Genomic DNA, 23,216 nt, shown 5'->3' on the forward strand with positions numbered 1-23,216 from the left:
ATTCTGATCCCGTGACGTAATGAGCGCGCGGACCAATCAACAGCCAGAAGGACTCGCGCTTATTCCATATTCATGACATTTCGCGGGCTTTTTGGTCACGTGTCTGATTTCGCGCGAAAACTTTGTCTCGCCGGAGGAAAAAAGAAACAGTAGTCTGAAGTGAAGAGGCTTGAGCACTACGCGGTATAATGGCGGTGAGTGAAAATATTATTAATATGGCAGCACGTGTTGAGTAAATAATATAAAAGTAGGCAGAAGTGAAGAGGTTTCTAGGGGTAGAGAAAATGTTCATGTAATGAGCTGAATTATTTTAGATATATTCAGCTAGTTTTGGTGTTTAAGTGTGTGGCCTGGTTTCCTCGCCTTGTGAAGGAGATGCTTTGTGTTTAACTGAAGGGAGAGAAAGAGAGAGCAATGTTTAAACCATTTGAGCAATAAAATGCTTTATTTAGAGTGTATTCAGTTTCTGTGTTTTTCTAGTAAACTATGTGGTCATGTTTGTTGGTGTTTGGGAAGCAGTGAGGTCTTTGTTAGGATTTCATGAGATGTGCATACTAACTAACTAACTAACTAACTATCTGAAGTTTAGCATGAACAAGCTGACCTTCTTGCCATAAATCCAATGTTTAAAGTTGTAATTGCATGAAAGTTTAAAAAGTTACTCTTTTAGTCTGTGTCTACATCTTGGTAGTTAACAGTATTAATTCGGATGTGCATTAATATAAATTAATATAAATCTGTATTACTCAAAAGAATAACTTCAAACACTTTGTGGTTTATTGTATGTGGTTAAAAATGTGGCTCAATGTTACATCACATTTTTCTGTATGCCACGCTTCATTGCTGAATCATAACTCTCACTGCTCGGTTCCTTTAAACGGGTTCGCTCTCAGGAATCGATTCAGTAAAGTGAGTCGCAGCGAGGCATCGTTATTGTTAGCACGATGCTGCTACGTTTTATTTGTACCAGCTTTCACATAGACATCTGTATTCAGACACCTTGTGGACTGCTGTTTTGGTGTAAAAATCCAGCCTAACGTGAAATCAAATTTCTGTATGTCACGCTTCATTACTGTATCGTAACTCGCACTGCTCGGTTCCTTTAAACAGGTTCGCTCTAAGGAATCGATTCAGTAAAGTGAGTCCTATCAAACATCCTTGTTATCATGTGGCCAAATTGTAAGCTTTCACATAGACTTGCGTCTCAGAACAATACAGTAAAAACACAACAGAATATCTTTTGTTAAATCTAAATATCAGGAGAGTGAAATTATGAAGGTGCCACGGAGCACAAGACTCTAATAAGAAGAAAGTAGGGATTTATAACATTAACTTATTATGCTAGTTTGTGTTACCAATTGAAAATCTTTTGCTAAGGTAAATCAGTCTCTTGAATTGAATGAGTTTAATCCAAACCTCAATAACTCAAACACAAGTATATTAATAAAGTCAACCTGGACCTAATGTGTTCTGTTGATGAAGAGCTCGAAAAGAAAAGGGTCTGTGTCTCCAGTAAGTAGCCAACACATTACAGTATGCATTTCAATATTGATAATAAAATAAATCAGTGGGTCTGTGGAATTTATTTTACAGCTAAAGGGGTCCATGGCTACAAGGATTACAAGAACCCCTGATCTAATTGACCATAGACTTGTTAGTGCAGTTTATCATCATACTGGGCTCCATTAAGTGATGCACTTAGGCATCCTTTTCTCTTTCCTTTCTCCAGGATTCCTCAGAGTCTTTCAACATGGCCACGAGCCCGAGTCGCGGCTCAAGGCGTGGTGATCTGACCTCCAGCCCAGGCAGAGACCTGCCTCCCTTCGAAGACGAGTCTGAGGGACTGCTGGGGGACAATGGACCTGAAGATGAGGAGGAAGATGGAGAGGAGCTGTTCGGGAACCAGATGGAGGGGTAACAAATGTCGCTTTGCTTTCATATTTATGTTTTAGCATGTGTGATTGGTGTATACTGCACAGAAATGAAGGAAAAGGTTGTGAATATTATCTCATAATGCATAGACATATATCAATATTATCTATAGCACATTTCATAATGTTATAAAGTGTATTGCGGAGCATTTTTTGTTTTGCCATTCCTTATTGTGCTAACAACTTAAGACCATAAATGGACGTTTTGCCCATTGTCATCTGCAGGGACTACCGTGCTATTCCTGAACTAGATCGCTATGAGGCCGAAGGTCTGGATGAGGAGGATGTGAGTGAACTGTCTCCTGGAGCTCGTGCTCGTGCCGAGGCAGCCATGAATGACAGGGACAAAAGAATGGGCATGGGCCGCATGCCGAGGGGACTGCTCTATGGTGAGTTGTGTCTAGAGATGTAGAGAAAAGTGAGTTTATTTTCTAATGTATCTGCATATTTGGAATATGTAGCATGTTCTGGTACGTGGTCTAATGTATAAAGGGTGCATTTAAAATAAGCTGAAAATTCAAAATGGGCTGTTTTGGAGCTGTCTCGGAGTGACACAGCGGTATTGTTGTGTGTTTAATTAGAAGTCAAATGCAGATTGATTATACAACAAAATGTAAATCTTTCCCGAAATGGGAAATGTTGATGAACTACATCAGCATTAAGAGCAGGAACTGATGTACAGCAATTGCACAGATCACAAACGATTATTTCAGAGTCAGAGACTGGAGCACTATATGCTTGGCTGAAGCTGTATCACCAGCTAGTTAACTGTGGCTTAGAAACATACAGTGATGGAAAAACACAGACAAATTGAGCAAAATGCAGTAAAAGTTGTACAGTTCAAAACTATCATAACACTACTGCTAGTACAATGTACCATCACTTTGTATATAAACGCAAATCTCTAATTAAGGCTACAGCTTTTATTAAAAGTGCTGTTTGGTTGGTTTATAGACTCTCAGTCTTTTGTCCTTGCACCGTACATATGAATTCCCCTAAACTCATGCCAATCACGTTTGTTTTCTTTATCCAGACAGTGAAGATGAGGATGATGAGCGGCCATCAAAGAGACGACGGCGCCTGGCAGAGCGTGCTGCAGAAGGAGCTGGTGCTGAAGGCGAGGATGAGGAGATGATTGAGAGTATTGAGAACCTGGAGGATATGAAGGGTCACTCGGTGCGGGAGTGGGTATCCATGGCTGCCCCACGCCTGGAGATCTATCACCGCTTCAAGAACTTTCTGCGCACACATGTGGATGAGCACGGCCACAATGTATTCAAGGAGAGGATTAGCGACATGTGTAAAGGTAAATTATTGTGGTGGTGGTTTTTTTTTTTTTTTTTTTTTTTTTTTTTTTTTTTAAATCAGATGAATCAGGATGGCATAGCCCAGCTGATCAGAACGAATCACTGCCATCTGTGTTTGCAGAAGAGTGTTTGAGTGTGGTTTTTTATTTAATTAAAAAAAAAAATGTTTTGTCTGTTTGAATAAGTCAATCTTGTGACAATTCAAACAGTGAGATCTAACAGGCCTGGTACTGGCTTTGAAAGTGTAGATTTGGGTACTGGATTTGGGAAGTATAGCTTAATCTTTAAAAGAGACTTATGTCTTAGGGATCTTGTGTGAAATTATGCTGTCTCTAATGTAAATTGTGGCATTTTTCTCATTCCTCTTTGTATAATTAATTTCAGTTTTTGTTCACTTCTAGAAAACAAAGAGAGCTTGTTGGTGAACTACGAGGAGCTGGCGTCCAGAGAGCATGTACTGGCTTACTTTCTCCCTGAGGCACCTGCTGAGATGCTGAAGATCTTTGATGAAGCTGCAAAAGAGGTGGTGCTCGCCATGTACCCCAAATATGATCGCATAGCCCATGAGATCCATGTGCGTATTGGCAACCTGCCTCTAGTGGAGGAGCTGCGCTCGCTCAGGTACAGTCATTTTAAATGGTATAAAACCTTTTTGGGGGAGAATTACTTTTAAATTTGAGTTACTATATGCAAAACTGTTCTAGGGTTTGATCCTATCTAATTTGAATATTCAAAGAATCTGAATACTCAAAGAATATTTTTGTCTGGTTTGGTCTTCTCGGTTTACAAATTCTGTAAGCTAAAAGATTAGACAAAAAATGAGGCAATTTTAAAGCTATGTTCTTTAATACAATATATAGATTGTATAATTTTTCTTTTCTCTGTGCTTTTTGTAGGCAGCTGCATCTGAACCAGCTGATCCGTACCAGTGGTGTGGTAACCAGCTGTACAGGAGTGCTGCCCCAGCTCGGCATGGTCAAATACAACTGTAACAAGTGTAACTTCATCCTGGGCCCCTTTTTCCAATCACAGAACCAGGAAGTGAAGCCGGGCTCATGTCCAGAATGTCAGTCTCTTGGTCCGTTTGAAATCAACATGGAGCAGGTATGTACTTAAAGTTTTGAATAATGAGTCTCCCTGCTGTAAATAGATTGTGTAGCATTTCAGAGTTAATCATTCCCAATTGTGTTTGAATCACCATATATGTAGGATATTCAGGAGAGTGTTGCATTGAATAATTTTATTTCCTATTGCTAGCTACATTATCTGGTCTTCTCTTAAATTTTTTAATTGCTGCCTGGGCCATTCTCTTAAACACTAGGTTAAGTGAGCATTCTTTCCACAGACAGTGTATCAGAACTACCAGCGCATCACCATCCAGGAGAGTCCTGGAAAAGTAGCGGCTGGCCGTCTGCCCCGGTCCAAGGACGCCATCCTTCTGGCTGACCTGGTAGACAGCTGCAAGCCTGGAGATGAAATTGTGAGTCCAGCAGTCCTCGTGGTGAATTTGTTTGTGTTAAAATGGATAGCTTGATCAGCATTTGCTTTGTAACTGGTGATAGCATCTTACTAACAGTTATTTTGTGGTAGTCAATGCGCATTAAAATAAGTGTTGGGTATGTAGTTTACAATATGGAAAGGATACTTTGGAAATGACCAGGTGCTTATTTAATGTGAATTTGCTGGGATTTGTTTGTGTATATTGTTAGGAGCTGACAGGCATCTACCACAACAACTACGATGGCTCTCTGAACATGGCCAACGGCTTTCCTGTTTTTGCCACTGTGATCCTGGCCAATCACATCATGCGGAAAGATGAGCGAGTGGCCGTGGCAGAGCTCACTGATGAGGACGTGAAGGCCATTGTGGCTCTGTCCAAGGACGAGCGCATCGGGGAGAGGGTGAGCACACGGAACATGAATTAAAATGTCTAGCTAGCCTGACTGGTGTGCCTCCTTCCTGCACTGTATAATGGACCAGGTCAGTGAAGTTTTTCAGTCCTACTCTTAACTGGGTTATTTTTTTATTTCTGCAGATATTTGCCAGCATTGGACCCTCTATCTACGGCCACGAAGATATCAAGAGAGGTCTGGCTCTTGCGCTGTTTGGTGGCGAGTCGAAGAATCCAGGTGAGTTATTTATAGCATTCAGCGGTTAGGGTTAACCTGTAAACCTGGATTTCAGATACCAGACCTAATTTAGCTCGCATTATTCAGAAGTTCTGTCATAAACAGATTTGATCATACCTGTAGAGGTCAATTTTTTTTTTAGGGCAATGAGGGTGTTTATAACAGATGCTTCTGAATCAAGTTTACTCAAGTAAAATTTGCTGCTGCACCTTCAAACACATCTCCAGAGGGATTTGTGGTGCAAGTTATTTTATGCTGTGCAAAACATAGGCCTACTTGCAGGGTTCAGGTTTTTTCAACCTGCACACCATTTTATACGTGAATTTCTGAAGCCAGTAGGTGATCATGTCTGTCTCTTCAGTCATTTTTTTCCCCTCATATATATCTTCTAATACCATCTGGCTTTGTGGCTGTATATAGTGAAGTATTTGTTTATTTAGTTTGTCTTTGCTTTCTCACACTTGAATGGCTTTGTCTGTAGGAGGAAAGCATAAAGTACGTGGTGACATCAACGTGCTGATGTGTGGGGATCCAGGCACAGCCAAGTCCCAATTCCTGAAGTATGTGGAGAAGGTGGCGAGCCGGGCGGTGTTCACAACGGGACAGGGTGCCTCAGCGGTGGGTCTCACAGCCTACGTCCAGAGACACCCGGTTACCCGTGAGTGGACGTTAGAGGCGGGGGCTTTGGTCTTAGCAGACCGAGGAGTCTGTCTTATTGATGAGTTTGATAAGGTGAGACCTGTAAATGGGTTAAACAGGAGTCTTGATTTCTATATTATATTGTATAAGAGTCCAGCCAGATGTTTCTTTTTTTTCTAAATATTCTTTAGTCTCAAGAGTACTGTTAAATGAGCAAGTGTTTCTGTTGGTGCTTCTGAGCTGTGATAAACTGTTAAGACTGGTGAAAGTAGCAGCACTGTGAAAAGACATGCACCCACAATCTTCTGTGTTTGTAATGATTAGGTGATTAATTAATTACGATATACAGAGCTCATAAAAACCTGATGGGTTGAAATTGGATTGTGGTTGATCACTTTACAGTGATCGAAATGTTTTACCTCATGCTTAAAATTTACTCTCAGGAATAACTCCTATTCCTTCTCACTAAGAGAGAATTTTTATAACACACTTTAACAGATTTTTTTTAAAAATTGAGGAAGACTTCTAAGAGTATTTCAGTGAGTAGGCCCTGATCTTGCTGGTATCGTTTTACTATTAAAGTCCTTATAATTCTCTCTCTGCGCTGTTTGCTTGTTACACAGATGAACGATCAGGACAGGACTAGTATCCATGAAGCGATGGAGCAGCAGAGTATCTCCATCTCCAAAGCTGGCATTGTCACATCCCTGCAGGCCCGCTGCACTGTAATCGCTGCTGCTAACCCAATCGGTGCGTACCAGAGTTTTATGCAAGGAGTGAGGGTTGTATCACTAATCCAGTTTAGCTTTATCTCTGCATTTAGGACTTCTTCCAGGCTTTCAAAAGATTAAAAGACTGGCTTGTGTGCTTCTGAGAAGCACTTCAAATGAACTGCCGAAAGCCTGAAAAAAAAAAAGTTTTTTGTTTTTTTTTCAGAACAGTAGGAAATTCTAAGCTGTTCTTAAGGGAAAGGACAGTTAATAGGCAGAGTAGAAGAAAGTGTTCCCCTTTTTATATCATGTATGGCCAGTCGCTGTAGGGGTGTTCTAATAAGGGACCATAAAACACCCTTAGTCCTTCATGTTATCTGATTTTTGATTATTGTTAAAATTGTGATTGTTTTATATGCTCAAATATACCTGTAAGACAAATTTGTGCTTCAGCCTGTCGCTTTCTTATTTACATATAATGAATCATATTTTCGCACATCCTGCTGAGTGCTTTCACATTAAATTAATGAGGGGATGGAGGGGGCTGGGTGTTCAGTAATCAGCTGTAAAAGAAGAAACAATTTTGGGTAATTTTGAGTTACTTTGTGGGTTTGCATAAGGAAAAATACATATTTAGTTCATTCTTTATTTTTTTGTATTTACACTCACTGAGTACTTTGTTAGGAATACTATACTAATATTTGGTAGGGTCCATGTTGACAAGATTGCATCAAACAAATTTTTTTTTCTTTTTTTTTTTTTTTTTTTTTTTTTTTTTATATAATGATTGCGCAAGATTCCTGCAGATTTTTCTGCTGCACTTTCATGCTGTGACGCTCCCGTTCTACCACATCAAAAGGTGTTCTCTTGGATTCAGATCCAGTGACTGGAAAGGCCACTGAAGAACATTGAACTCATTGTAATTTTCATTAAACCAGTTTTGAGATGACTTTGGCTTTGTGACATGGTGCGTTATCATGCTGGAAGGTAGCCATTTGAAGATGGGTAAATTGTGGCCATGAAGGGATGCACATGGTTAACAACAGTACTCAAGTAGGCTGTGGCATTCAAGCAATGATTGATTGGTATTAACTGACCCAAAGTGTGCATTCATGCTGATGCCAAATTCTGACCCTACCATCTGTGTGCCTCAGCGGAAATTGAGATTCACCAGTCCAGAGTTGGTGAGCCTGTGCCTACTGCAGCCTCAGCTTTGTGTTTTTAGCTGACAGAAGTTGAACCTGACATGGTCTTCTGCCTTTTAGCCCATCTGCCTCAAGGTTGGACGTGTTATGTGTTCTGACATGCTTTTCTGCTCACCACAATTGTGAGTGGTTATGAGTGTTACCGTAGCATTTGTCAGCTCAAACCAGTCTGGCCATTCTCCTTTGTTGTCTCTCATCAACAAGGCATTTCTGTCTGAAGAACTGCCGCTCACTGGATGTTTATTCTTTATTGCACCATTCTGAGTAAACTCTGGAGACTGTTGTGTGTGGAAATCCAACAGTCTCTAGAGGAGATGCAGCAGTTATAGAAATACTTAAACCAGCCTATAACTGCCTCGGTCAAAATCACCAAGATCATTGTGAACGTTACCCGAAGCTTCAGGCCTGTATCTGCATGGTTTTATGCATTGCACTGCTGCCACACGATTGGCTGATTAGATGAATTGTATGAATGAGTAGGTGTTCAGGTGTTTCTAATAAAGTGTTTGGTGAATGTATATACAGTATCTCCTGCATGCTGTATGTGAGCACTGTTTCCTATGTTCTCTTTCTCTGTAAGGTGGCCGATATGACCCGTCCCTCACATTTTCGGAGAATGTGGACCTGACAGAGCCCATCGTGTCTCGTTTCGACATCTTGTGTGTTGTAAGAGACACTGTCGATCCTGTGCAGGTGAGGCAGTCAACACAACTTTCTGTTCTTCCCATAGTTACCTGTAGCCCCTGCAATATTAATTGTTTTCTTTTCTCCAAAGGATGAGATGCTTGCACGCTTCGTGGTGGGCAGCCACATAAAGCATCACCCCAGCAATAAGGAAGGGGGCATGGCCAGCCTGGAGGAAATAGTGCTCCCCAACTCATCAGATGTGCCGCCCATTCCTCAAGAGCTGCTCAGGAAGTATATCATCTATGCCAAGGAGCGTGTACACCCCAAACTGAACCAGATGGACCAGGACAAGGTGGCACGCATCTACAGCGACCTCCGCAAGGAATCCATGGTTAGAAGAATGACTTTCTTCTGGCGGGTTTCTTTTCAAAATGCATTTAAATATTAAATCTGTAATTTTACACTCTCTCACACAGAACAGGCATTAACAGAGCTGCACTGTAAATTTCATTACAATGTTTATGCTCACTATGGTCTTGTGGTGCACCATTTAAAATGTGTGTTCATTTATATCTATCTACCTATCTAAATTAGAAAAGTGATGGCTTATTAGCAGAATTGTGGCAAGTGTTTAGGTAGGCTTAACCTGGGTAATTAAGAGTAGGTTATGAGATCTTATTCAACATTTTCTCACCTTCAAATACATAGTGAAGGTCTCTTAAAAGTTTAGTAGTATATATGAGTCATATTTTTCAATTTTTGGATGAAATAAATTATAGTAAAAAGCAAAAGTCATGAAATCATAATGCAGCCTGTAGAAAAGAAAATACAGGATAAAGCCTCTGTTAGATTATTATATTGGCTCCCTGACTCATAATCGATTTTATTTGAGTCCCACAGTCAGTTCCACCCCATTTATGAATTGATTAGATACCCAAGTTGGTGACTAAAACATCCTCAGTGATCTTTTTCTCAGTATCGTTGGTTTGCCTTTGATCTGATGTGGTTAACATTGTTTTATATTTCTGTCTGACAGGCTACGGGCAGCATCCCGATTACGGTGCGTCACATTGAATCGATGATCCGAATGGCAGAGGCTCATGCACGCATGCACCTCCGTGACTACGTACAGGAAGACGATGTCAACATGGCTATACGCGTCATGCTTGAGAGCTTTATCGACACACAGAAGTTCAGTGTGATGAGGAGCATGAGAAAGGTGCAGAGATTTGTTCAACTCGGACTTGCATTTTGGCAAATCTGATTTATGACCAAATAAGTAACTGACGTTTAAAAAAAAAAAAAAAAAAGGTTGATAAAGTCTGATTTCATGTGCATTTTTTTTTGCTGGTTAGACTTCCTGCTTAAATCTGCCACAAAAATCTGCCTTCAGTTGACTATGGGATAAAAATCTCAGTTTAAATTTTAATGAGAAGTGACTTTTGCTGCTGTGATTAACCTTGGGCCACAAACATGTCAGGGTAGGAGCACTTGCATTACTATCTTGGTGTTTGTCTGATCAGCATGGTGAAGTCAGCACTCTTGCATTTAAATGCATGTCAGTACATTGCCTTTGGCCTTTTTCACCTGTTCAGCACTGGCATAATGTGCAGTCAATAAAAGCAGTTTGGCATTAGAGGTTAAATGATTAAAGCACATTTTGCCCAAGGTGCTTTAAGTACTTGAATATTGTTTTTTGAGAATTGTGGACTGCAAAAGAGGGCAGTAGCCATTTTATAAAACTGAATTAAATGTAGTCCTTGTGCCAATCACTCAAAGTTCTTTAATTCGGTAGGAATCCTAAATACGCCCCCAAAAATGATACCCTTCCTTCCTTTTATTTGTTTTGGGCTACTGACGGGTGTCTGTTCTCTTCCAGACGTTTGCACGCTACCTGGCTTTCAGGCGAGACAACAATGAGCTGCTGCTGTTTATCCTGAAGCAACTGGTGGCCGAGCAGGTGTCCTACCAGCGCAACCGCTACGGAGTGCAGCAGGACGTCATCGAGATCCCAGAGAAAGACCTGGTGGACAAGGTAACTGACAGGATTCTACTGCCATATGTCACACATTGAATAATACGAAATATATCAGTGTTACCATGTGACCATGTTATAGTTTTGGAAATCTTAAAGTTTTTTTTTTTTTTCTGTTGTAGAATACAAAGGCAATTTTTCTTTGTATGGGAGATTTTGACATGTTTTCATGAGTGGACAAATCCTATGTTTATTAGCTAACCCAATGGGCAAGTGAAAGCTCCCCAGTATCATGTATTTGTAGTTAGTTAAGTGCATTAATATAGAAGTGAATGGGTATGTGATTATTCTGTTCTAACAAAGTTTATAATTTCAGACATTGTGTTTGTGCCCTTGACAAAAAGTCAACAAATCATTGGCCAGTGATTTGGTTGTAAGATAAGGTGTTCGGTCTTCACATTACATTTAACTCCCCCCTCGCATGTTAACCCTACCATGAGATCTCCTAGGTGCCTGGAGTAGCGATTTGTCCACCCCTGTTTTTGTATTTTAATATCACTAAAAATTTGATACACACCTTGATTAGTGTTTAAGGTATGTTTATTCATATTGCAATATGTGAAGTCTTTATCTTTACTAAGTGATGCATTCCCTCTCTCTCCTTTATAGGCTCGACAGATCAACATCCACAGCTTGTCTGCGTTTTATGACAGTGACTTGTTCCTCTCCAACAAGTTCTCCCATGATGCAAAGAAGAAGCTGATCATGCAGCAGTTCTGAGCCATGTGCCGCATATGGATTGTGTTTCAGAATCTTGTGGACGTGTAAATATTTTTCTGTATCGCCACTTGGCGTGGAAATGGATGAGTTCTGATATGGACAGAGTCATTTGATCATTCAGAGAAACGCCACACTTTGATCGTGGTCATGTTTGCTTGTTCTTGTTGTAAGACAGGTGGTATCAATATTTTTTTCTATTGTCAAATGCAGAAATGTTCTGGATGTGTAGAATTGGACATTGTGAAAAGATGTGTACCATGTTCTAAAAAATTGTCAAATAAAAATAGATGTTTACTGACCCTCAAATTACTTAGCAGCTCACAGCACAATTTACTCCATCACAGAATATAAATTTATAGCACAGTATGTGCCGTTTGAATCTTTCCAGAACCTTGTGCTAGAACATTTTGCTCTTGCTTTCACAAATGATCAGATTTGTGTCAGAATCCAGGTACTTCTTACTTCAGGTGTTTAATTGCTGTCGATGCAGTTCATGAATAGTTAACCTGCTTCTTAATGATGGAATGCTCTCCCCAAGAATGCCTGCACATCAACACACATTGTTGAAGATCACAATCTGTTTTCACCAATGGCCATCTAGATCTGCGAATCTGAACTGTGCTGAAAACCTGGGGGCATGCACATATCTAAAAATATGATGGGCATGTAGGAGTAGTCCAAGGTCACATTATTGGCCACAGAAAGCCTAAAGGAGGATCTACTACAGAAGCTGCAGTAGTCCTTTTTTTTTAATTTTTTATTTATTTATTTTTTTTTTGAAAAAGTGTGACTGAACTATTGCCAGAGTTTTTCTAAGTTCTCACTTTCTATATGCTCAAACAGTTTGCAGGGTCTGCATTCACACGAACCCTGATTTGGCATAAAATGAGGATTTTGTTAAGACTGATTTTGTTAAGAATTGTAACAAAAGGTTTAGGATCAAGATCTGTATGTGTACATGGGAAAACAAAACCCCTGCAGAAAGCCAAGCACATTTAATTAAATATCCAAGTGACATGGATAATGAACATTAATGACTTGTATGTATGAGACTTTTTGAAAGAGCTATGAGTTGAGTGCTGGTATGGCAAATGATCCAGGACACAAATCTCAACCGTGATTCTAATTGAGACAAACAATTCACATGTCACGGATTAGGAAAAACAGAATAAGGTTATGATAAATCAATGTTTTGTTTGAAGAAATGTTATGTTACTTCTGTTGTATTGCTTGATATATTAGCAAATAAGCCGTTTTCATGGTTAGTAAATGTATGTAAGTATTAAAAAGTGAATGTTTTAAGTGATGAAATTAAGTAGGTCACTGCACATGACTAATTGTAATGCTTGCTGATGGTTTATTTTCTACAGTGAAATATATATATATATATAAAAAAAAGTTCAAATAAATTTGCGGGAACTGATTTGATTTACATATAGTCCAGTTAGATGTGATGAGAAGAGATATAAGCAGTAAAAAGCAGGGTTTTTTTTCTCTTTCAATAACATTCAAAACATTAAAAGTAAAATGCCCCAAAAATAATACTCAAGTATAGTAACAAAGTACAAATAACATTTTTGGTTGGTCTATGTGTTATGATTTTTAAGAAACTAAAGAATGGTTAAACTGGTGCAATCATCTGAGGACTCCTCAATATAAACAACATGGGTATATAGACATTTATAAACTCTATGTTAAAATAGTTTTTTGTGATATAAAAAAAATAAAATAAATAAATAAATATATACATAAATACATATAGATATAGATAGATAAATCTTATCTGATCTTTTTCTGCCTTTAATGTTATATAGCAACCAACAAAAATCAAGTGAAAAACACCTAGGAATGTTCTAGTTGTTCTAAAAATATTCTAGGAAAGAAAAAAACAAAAAACAAAAGTAAGATAACCTGTTTGCATAAATGTGCACATCATTTTATAATGGGGCATGTGACTGCTCAGAATGAACCAATCACATTCAAACTCATTTACAAAAGTAATTATCATACAGCTGTCATGAATGAAATTATTCTGATTAACCCCAAATAAAGAGCAGCTGTTCCTGAGGACTTTCTCAACATCATCTTTGTTTCAACAGACTACTGAAGCTACAGTTTGCAAAGAGCTTACAAAGCATGTACTGGATTTCACTGTCAAAAGGTATTGATCAGGAGAGGGGTACAAAAGAATTTCCAAATCATTAGATGAACCATGGAGGAGCCCAGAAGACTTGAAGAGGGCTGTGCGCAGTAGATCCCTGGGTAATATGATAGCTCATGGAGCATATTTGCAAGGAAGAGTGGAATAAAATTGCCAAATCATGATGGGTGAAGTTTTATCCTCTTACCCAAATGGACTGGGTGTTGTATTACAAGCAAAAGGTGCTTTAACAAGGTATTAGTTAAGGGGTGTGCACATTATGCAACCAGGTGATTGTAATTTTTATTTTATTTTTTTGCCCCTAAAACTTTTGTTTGTTTTTTGTTGGTTGTTGAAAAAGATATATAGATCCCACAGAACAGCTACTGTAGCACAAACTGCTGAAAAAGTTAATTCTTTAGAACACACAGTGCATCACAGCTTGCTGTAAGGGGCTGCGTAGCCACAGACCTGTCAGCGTGTTCATACTGACCCCTGTCCACTGCCGAAAGCACCTACAGTGGGCATGTGAGCATCAGAACTGGACCATGGAGCAATGGAAGAAGGTGGCCTGGGCTGATGAATCACGTTTTCTTTTACATCATGTGGATGGCCGGGTGTGTGTGCACGTCGCTTACCTGGGGAAGAGATGGCACCAGGATGCACTATGGGAAGAAGGCAAGCTGGCGGAGGCAGTGTGATGCTCTGGGCAATGTTCTGCTAGGAAACCTCGAGTCCTGGCATTCATGTTGATGTTACTTTTGACACGTACCACCTACCTAAACATTGCTGCAGACAATGTGCACCCCTTTATGGCACCGGTATTCCCTAGTAGCAGTGGCCTCTTTCAGCAGGATAATGTGCCCTGATACACTGCAAAAAGTGTTCAGGAATGGTTTGAGGAACATGACAAAGAGTTCAAGGTGTTGACTTGGCCTCAAATTCCCCAGATCTCAGTCTGATCGAGTATCTGTTGGATGTGCTGGACAAACCTGGGACAAGTCTGATCCATGGAGGCCCCACCTCACAATTTACAGGACTTAAAGGATCTGCTGCTACAGTCTTGGTGCCAGATACCACAGCACACCTTCAGAGGTCTTGTGGAGTCCACGCCTCAACAGATCAGAGCTGTTTTGGTGGCATAAGGAGGACCTACACACTATTAGGCAGGTGGTTTTAATGCTATGGCTGATGGGTGTATATATTCACTGTAAGTAGCAGTTAGGAGTTTTTAAGTACATCTCCGTGTAGTGCAATGCGGCCTCGTGCAGCTACCTCAATATTGATTAACATTATGATTCACTTCACTGAATCGATTCTTTCGAACAAAGCGGTTTGAACGAACGCGAGTGAACTTTTGATACGTCTTGATTCATCTGATTCATCAAGTTTAATCACGAATAACTTACCATACATCCGTATTATCTTTTACTTCATTTACAGCGATCTACAAATAAGGACACGATGGAAGAAAAAAATGCGAAAGTGTCGGTTCTTTTGGGGAGTCGATTCTTTTAACTCGAGTAGTTCAAAGCTTTGGCCAGCACTACTCATGCTCACTTCTCACAACAGTAGAGAGAGCGTCGCAGGAGGGGCGAAGCATCCAGAATCCAGTGTAAACCCAGTCACAGCAGCCGCCAGCTCTGAAGTCATCCTGCATTTCCTTCAGGGTGAAAATGCGAGGCTTTTTGTGCTGAAATCTTTGCGTAGTCATGCTTTCACACATCGAGGTCACTGAGACAGCGAACAGCTCTGAGATGCTGCAGATGCTCCGTTAATCTTCATCCTGCCAGCTCCTTCAGATGCACAGCATGCCCCTCACTGCTGTGCTTTTAGTGCATTAGGATAGTAGCAAAGCACAGCTTAGTCAGTAGCAAAGGATTTCTTTCTAAATCTATCCAAATCTCTGCTTGTGCATCCAGGGTTAAATCTGCAAGCATGCCTGGTACACCTCTTCATCACCTCATCATAGGTAAGATCATAGTTTTATGTCTTTTCACTACTGTAATGCACACTGGCATGGCTTTTATACATTTTTTTTTAAATATTTGTTTAGTCCTATACAGATCATTAACCTTGCCTAATATCTTTCTTAATATGAATTTTTTATGTGCCCCCAAAATGCAGGTTTTTGATCTTTTTAGTTTTCATAGTCAATATACAGATATATCCAAATCAATATCATGAATGAACGTGCAAAGAAATGATTAGATTTTATACATTTTATCCAGCCACACATCCTGCTTCTAATGAATTTATTCACATGGATGATATTTTATTTATATATCTTACACTCTTAGGAATATATAGTACTAAACTGTAGCTCTCTGAGGTGGTACCATTAATGGTACATCTTTTGTAACTTTAATATGTATCAATTACCTGGAACTGTGGATATAAACATGTTTAAAATAATTTAAGATACATAAATGGACAGTATTTCATTTTAGAGTAAACCTTTAAACAAGCATGACATGCACCTTTCTTGGTGAAAGATACCATACGTAGGCCTACTAAAGGCACAATAGCTGTTCCCTTGAGGGTGCCATCCAAGCAGGTACAGATTAATATGCTGCTTTTATTTTTTTTTTTGAGAGTGTACTGTCAAAAAAAAAGGTGGAGTTGCAGCATTGTTCATGTTATTTAGCTTAAGGTAGCTCAAGTCGTTCCTCTTGGCAAGGTACAGTGACAAGGTACAGTTTAGTGTGTTTTGTTTGGAAAGTGTTTGAGATTATTACTCTGGGATGAAAAATAAAAAGCCTCAGATTTGTTTTTCTGTCCAAAGACTTGGCTGTCATTCATCACAGTCTGCATTGGTCAAAAGCCATGTTGTGTTTTGCCTGCTCTGGCCAACACTCCAACACAACAATCGGACTGTTGGTAAAACACAAAACTGAAATATCTGAAATGTCTGTCTGTCTGTATGTGTGCAATGCTTTGCTGCATATCTTACCTTCAGTCGGATATGAGTCATCTTTATTCTGTTCACTAGCAGGAAAAGCAGACTATGTCTTTGTCTTTTTTTTTTTTTTTTTATAAATATATATTCACTTATATAATCTACATATAAATGTAATGGAGTGTAATTGTGAATAATATTTGACAGCTCTACCCAGTAAAAAAAAAAAAAAAAACCCAAAAACTTCAATCTAACCAATTTAAGCCTGGTAGAGGTTTCTGTGGCTTGCTACCAAGAGGTGCAAGCCATCCCGTAGCCTTGTCCACTACTTTATTCCTTCTTTCATGTTTACGGCCACTGCAGAAAGCTCATAGCCTGGACCAGAGACTATAAATCTCCATCCTCCACCTACACAGTGCTGCAAAGTCAGCCTGAGATTGTGGTGCAGGCAGACAACCAATTCAGGTCAGATGCAATCAGCAGTTTTGTGTAGAGACAAAGTAATTTGGGTCCAAAATGGGAGACACCCAGCATATAGAGGTAATTGAGTAGTAACTGATTTAGGATTGAGAATAGACACGTGTCCCAGTGAGGCAGCTTGAAGTGAAGACTCGTGTGTTGTTGTTTTTTTTTTGTTTTTTTGTTTTTTTGTTAAATGGTCAGCTGTATTTGTCACAAAAAGGTTTGCAAAATGAAATGTGTCATGGGATGTTTTCTTGTCCAAAGATACTGATTCTTAAATGATTGATTATGCAAAAAAGAAAATTTACATGGTTTCCCACTAACCCAACACCCTCAGCAACTGGAACCATGGATAGTGTAAATTAAAAAAAAAAATAAAATTTAAGGTGCACCTATGGACTGTAATTACCTTTTAGAGTATGCTTTAAAGGTGTACTTTATATATGCACTTTTCTAGGTAAAAGATAAACTAAAGGTACAAAAGGTTTTCCGCTCCAGCGACAAGGAATGGTACAGTTTAGTACCCTTAAATCTGTGAGGGAAACATAGTGTTAAGCCAAAACTTTTTTTGAAGTCAAATGGCATTGTCAAGCTAGTATTCATGGTTTTTTTTTTTTTTTTTTTTTAGTTTCTTAAATAAAAGATTGTTGAAATATCATCCACATTACAGCTTTCAGGTGCAATATCCTGAGGATATTATGAGGAATCACTGTTGTGGGTAAGACAACAGTGATTCCTCGTAATGTTACCATATTTAGATACACAATTTGTTTTTATAGGTTACAGTAAATCATACTGTGACCTAAATCTTATCAGCAAGTCTACATAGTTTAAGGCAGATATTTAAATATTTTGTGTAAGATTGTAATTGCTTATTAGTTACATTAGCCTTATATCTCTAATACAAAACCTAAGAAGCAAACATTGGCTAAGACATGATTAGTGTCCAATCAACTACATTTGTGTTGGGAGAAAATTTGTATAAATTATCTTTTTCACCTAAATATTAATTGCATTATTTTACTTATCCAACCACCAAATCAACCTGATGATGACATGCCTAAAGTGGTGGCTCAGTGGTTAAGGCTCTGTACTCCTGATTGGAAAGTTGTGAATGCAAAGCCCTTAAACTGCTTCTTGACTCACTAAACTCACTTGTTAATGTAAATGGGAATTCTAAATCATGCTACTTTCAATGTTGTCAATATATCCAGAGCAGCTTAGTATAATAAACTATACAGACAGTATGAAGATATGTCACAAATGCAGAATGCACATTTGACCCTATTCAAAAGCATACCTTCATCCTTGATGCATGAGTGCTATGTAAAATAGTCTCAGCTGTCTTTCAGAAGAAACAGGTGTAGAGCAGACATGTTGTGACTGGCATGAAACTAAAGCCAACTTCTAAAAGGCTCCACTGCATGTGCCACTTTCATTCATGCAAACATAGATACGGATTACAAAAAGAAAGGGGACTGTGTGCTAGTGTGAGCTTCTTTATAGAAAATCCCCTGAGCTACGATCTTGGACTCAGGATCATGCTTAATCTTATGCTAAACATTTGATGGAAAATCAGCGGCTTTTGGCTTAATCTGGTTCTGAGAACCTGGCTTTCATCAAATCCAGATTAAAGCTAACTGATTTACTTTTTTTCCTATTTGGTATTAAGAATGTTGTAAAGAAAGCACTTTATTATGTGCTTCAATCAATAATAATTGCATGATATTTATCATGCAATTACTGAATAAACAGTCATTTATTGATCTTCACTTAACTACAGCCGTGGTCAATAAATACTGATAGGCTTTATTTGTGTGAGAGACAGAATAAGTTTGAAAGAATGCCAGTGGAAAGGATTTTTTTTTTTTGCCATAGTTTCAGTATTATAATAAAAATTCTCCTTCCAATTTAGTATTACTTTCATCCAGTAATCCTAAAAAATTAATTCAGCTGAGACTCTTCCTTCTTTTGACTTTCATATATTCAACTGACCTCAAAGAACTTCATTATGCATACCACTTCCTATTCCCCAGACACTGCAATCCTAGTACAGGTGGTCTCCCATCTCAGAGAAGCTTTGAAATGTAGAAGAGCTGAGATGTTTCAGACTACGGTGTTTCCACATCAGAAAACCAGAGGAAGCTAGCTCTGGAAGATTGTGCACAAGGACATTGTTAGCAAACCTCACTGGGAGTAAAAGATAGAAACTGGGTGTGGTGGCAGGTAAAATCATGCCTGAAAGATAATATATTTTTAACACCCTGGGGTGGGTTACACCAAAGTAGATTTGCCAATCTAAAAAACAAATAGTAAATATATTCATTTTGGGATTCACTTGTTACTTTTTAATCCCTGTTTAACTTTAAAATAGCACAATACTTTTATTTTCAAAACCTCTTTTTTCTGCAATGCATCTAATATATGCAATTTACTGTAAGTACAATACATCTAATTAAATATTTGATCCACCTCAGCTGCAATATCAAAATTAATCTATTACTGACATTTCAATTGGAGTTTGAAATTAATCTGAATTGATTGTAATATTAAGGTCAGTATTAAACCATGACATAAATAACATCCTGATTAGTAAAAACAAATGTAAAGCTTGGTGCAACTGGATGAACAGATAATAGATAAACTGTGGATGGCCTCTCCTTACCCTTAGAATGATATTTTGTGTGTAGCCATTTTGCATTGCATAGTTACCGTGTAATAAGTCTTAGGGTTGGTAAAAGATCATAAATCAAGATAAAGCAAGACTTTGCTCAGATTAGAGTGGAAAGGAGGAATGAATAATTTGGAGAACTACAGGGGTAAATAAAATTTTAAGAAATGTTGCGAGCTAATGGTGATAAAAATCATGTACATCTATAGCCCAGGTAAAATTCAGCACAGAGATCAGCCACATTTTTCAACTCCATTCCTTAGGGGGTATAAGGAGGAGGATATTTCTGTAACTTCACTAATTATATTACAGTACAATTGATCTAGTGTTGGTTAGTTTTTTTTTCACTCTCCAAATAAAGTGAAATGGGTCTCAATCCCTGTAGTAATATAATAAAAACACTGAAAAGGAATGTCTCAGATCTCTTTACTGCAGCACTGTTGTATCGTCTTACTGGTTACTCAGCAACTCTGGATACTGTACAAGCCTGTATGCTTAGTCTCCAGAGTGCCACCTACACAATGCTGCAAAGTCAGACAGACACCGTGGTGCAGACATATAACCTACCGAGGTCAGGGGGAATCGGCGTATTTTTTTAAATTTACGTAGAGCCCAACAACGTAGACATGACAGAAAAGCAAGAAGGACTTAAAAATGAGATTTTACAGCTCGGGAAGCCCTCAATTGTTAGCAAACAAGGTCCAGACAGGTCATGAGTGGTTGTTTGAAAACTAGGGCAGGATAGTGGCAAGTAAGATGTGTCATGATGCCTAAGAGCAAAGTATATATTTTTAAATTTATGATGAAATCAGATAAAAATGGAACAGAGAAAGGAACTGTGGAAATGTATTGTATTAAAAGCCAGGTTTGGGAAGAAAAATTATCCTGCAAGCCAAAAGTTAAAGTTGTATATGCTGTCACCTTAACAATTTGACCATAATTAAGGATAGCTCATGCATATATTACATGGGGGAAATGTAGCACTTTTATTTCTAGGAGAAAATGAGTTCTAAAAGTACTAATGAGTTCCATTGGCGTCGTAAAATGGTTATAATGAGACAAGACTTCGACGCTAGCACAGGTGTTTACAAGTCACAAGGTACAAATGTAAATTAGGGTAGGAATGAATCAACACATATCAAACATAAACCCACAAACACACAGTTGAGAACTGGCTATAACAATCTGAAGCTAAACTCAGAATGAATGACCAGCGCTCTCTTCCACCCTCAGTACCACGACTGAGGTGAGACCCTTGAGCAAGGCGCCAAACCCCCAACTGCTCCCTGGGTGCCGTAGCAAAAAAGGCTGCCCACTGCTCCGGGTGTGTGTTCACAGTGTGTGTGTGTGTGCACTTGGATGGGTTAAATGCAGAGCACAAATTCCGAGTATGAGTCACCATACTTGGCCACACGTCACTTCACTTCACTAACAATCTGAAGCTAAACTTCAGAACTGACTTGGGAGCAGATACAGATTAGAACTTAAAGGGCTTAGAGAATTCTTCGCAGAAAGATTGCCTAAGAATGCATGACTAGGAAAATGGTGGCACGAGAACTCATGGGAGGTGCAATGCTGAGGAAAGAGTGAGTGCTTGAACCTGACATAGCATCCTCGATTGACTAGGAAATAAGCTGCAGGTGTTAGAATTCTGGTCAAGACAGTGCACCAGCACAAGACACCAAGGATGGAGCTGTCAGCATGGCTTGCTGGGACACAGAGTTTGTTGATTAGCAGCGGCAGTGGAACTTTGCCTCTAGGAAGGGGTCCAGAACATCCTGGAAGTAATGGTGGCATTTCCAAGGGGACAGCATCTTGCATTGGGCCTGGAACCACAGACCTAGGGAGAGAGACACACAGAACTGAGATGGGTAACTGAAGTCTATATTTCACCCTGACTACACATTGCATTATCTTGAATATCATGGTGGTGCTTAAAAACAGGTTTTTGGATGGAAGTCACAGCAGAAGATTTTGGGTGGATAACATACTCTCGTGGCAGTACCCTGTGGTGCTGATTGGCCTGGGTCCTCTGTCATCGAGAGCCCTCTCCAACTGAATGTGTGGTGATTCTCTTACAGTTCCTCTGCATCTAAACCATTTCTCAACAAATCAATAATTAGGTGAGGGTCTCTCCTGCCCTAGACCTTATGCTTCTCCATGTGTACTCCCTCAGATGACATGTAACCTGGGAAGGAGACAGTTGAGTGGTGAAACTGGCACTTCTTGGCCTTGATGTAATGTTTTTGTTCCAGAGGTCACTGATATCACAAGATATGCTTCCCCAGACGGCAGGAATACAGCATGGTGTCATAAATGTTGCTTCTGTCGGTGTGGCATGCTGGGACATGGAGTTTGTTAAAGTGGTATATCTGTCCGTCCATACCTGACCAAAAAAGTGACACCATAGACATCTTTTAACAAGCAAATAAAGGAAATAAAGGAATTAGCAAATGCAGAATTAAGGTACAGTATATATACAAATACTGAGTATATTTCTATAACCACACTAGAGTTCAAATACTTTCAGTGCCCACTGGTTAATTTTCTAATTTACTTTACAAAATGAAATGTGTATCAATCCCCAATCAAGTAATTAAATAAAATATAGTAGTATTGTTCAGTGCAGCACTGTTGTATCATCTTACTGGTTACTCAGATCTCTGGATACAGTACAAGCCTATATACTCGTGTTGCATATGACTTACCTCGGAAGTGGCTAGTCGAGGCTCAGTATGATATTATTTTCTAGGTACAAAGTGGGGAAAAGCATAGACACCTCAATGTTAGTCTTTTGTTAGCAACAAGTTAGCTAGCTAACTACGATCAGTGATATATATTTTCCTCCTCAAACAGTAATCTATATAGTCAATATTATAGATTTAACAAGCGAATATGATTTTATGTTGATTGATCAAAAGCAAATACAGCATGACTCGTTTAAAGGTAAGAAGCTACTTTGTTTACTTATGATACTGTCCCTGAACTGAGAGGAATGCGTTAAAAAGACAACCTTGATTTCACAAATAGGAATTTCTGGTTGAGGGGCCTTTTTTTTTTTTTTTTTTACGTTACAGCCTCTAGTCGAGTACAGCATCAGTCTAAAGCTTGCCATACTTATAAAATTAACCTATTAGCCATCGCCACAGGGATTTGGCATTTGACATGTACATGCTGAATTGACATTAATATCCATTCAGATAATTTTATATTAAAAATAATCGATGTTGAAATAAATTGTTTAAAATTTTCATTCATTCATCTTAAGTAGCTGCTTTGTCCTAGTCAGGGTCATATAGGAATCTGAAGCTTATGCAAAGACCACTGGGCATGAAGCAGGAATACATACTGGATGGGAAACCAGTCCATCATAGGGCACCATGCACACACAAATTCACACACACTGAGGCCTTTTAGTAATGCAAATCCTCCTACCCTAGGTACCCTTTGTGTTTTTTTTTTTTTTTTTTTTTTTTTTTTTTCCCTTTTTTTTTTTTTTAACCTGATGTTATGGTGTACTGCTCTATGACAAACAGGAGACATCAATTCTCTAAAATCAGGGTAATAGTTTAGTTATCATGTTGCATTTAATGACATTTATCACTGCTGCTGTACAATTGTACTAGTTTGTCCTGTATTTAGCATAAGCATAGATAGCTAGCCAACCAGTTAGCTAGTTAAATGTTACTAAATTAGGTAGACAGGAGTAAAATTTCCATATCTGTGATTGATTACCATTGT

General features: G+C 38.9%; 2 protein-coding genes across 3 annotated transcripts in view; both read left to right on the top strand.

The window, feature by feature from the left end:
- Positions 1-59: 59 nt before the first annotated feature.
- On the top strand, positions 60-11,612 carry mcm2 (minichromosome maintenance complex component 2). Its single transcript, XM_026932898.3, has 16 exons — positions 60-194; positions 1,730-1,914; positions 2,157-2,320; positions 2,965-3,237; positions 3,640-3,859; positions 4,135-4,342; positions 4,584-4,718; positions 4,948-5,139; positions 5,274-5,367; positions 5,849-6,099; positions 6,630-6,756; positions 8,502-8,614; positions 8,697-8,939; positions 9,585-9,767; positions 10,428-10,583; positions 11,193-11,612. The coding sequence occupies exons 1-16, from the start codon at positions 189-191 to the stop codon at positions 11,301-11,303; spliced, it is 2,661 nt and encodes an 886-aa protein (XP_026788699.1). The 5' UTR covers positions 60-188; the 3' UTR covers positions 11,304-11,612.
- A 153-nt stretch (positions 11,613-11,765) lies between these two features.
- podxl2 (podocalyxin-like 2) overlaps positions 11,766-23,216 on the top strand; it is a 35,143-nt gene continuing 23,692 nt past the window's right edge. The window contains exons 1-2 of one of the 2 annotated variants that reach the window (XM_053226969.1): positions 11,766-13,464; positions 15,366-15,415. In XM_053226969.1, coding sequence (XP_053082944.1) covers positions 15,382-15,415 — 34 coding nt within the window. In that variant the 5' untranslated portion in view covers positions 11,766-13,464; positions 15,366-15,381. Of the gene's footprint in view, positions 13,465-14,932; positions 15,416-23,216 lie in introns of those variants that run through there. The other variant, XM_034313991.2, reaches the window with a different exon arrangement.

Source organism: Pangasianodon hypophthalmus, chromosome 20, assembly GCF_027358585.1.
Source record: "Pangasianodon hypophthalmus isolate fPanHyp1 chromosome 20, fPanHyp1.pri, whole genome shotgun sequence".
In the NCBI taxonomy this organism is placed as follows: domain Eukaryota; kingdom Metazoa; phylum Chordata; class Actinopteri; order Siluriformes; family Pangasiidae; genus Pangasianodon; species Pangasianodon hypophthalmus.

Coding starts and splice junctions, on each gene's coding strand:
- mcm2 (XM_026932898.3), top strand. Junction 2,321..2,964: donor GCCGAGGGGACTGCTCTATG/GTGAGTTGTGTC, acceptor TTCTTTATCCAG/ACAGTGAAGATGAGGATGAT. Junction 9,768..10,427: donor TGATGAGGAGCATGAGAAAG/GTGCAGAGATTT, acceptor GTTCTCTTCCAG/ACGTTTGCACGCTACCTGGC.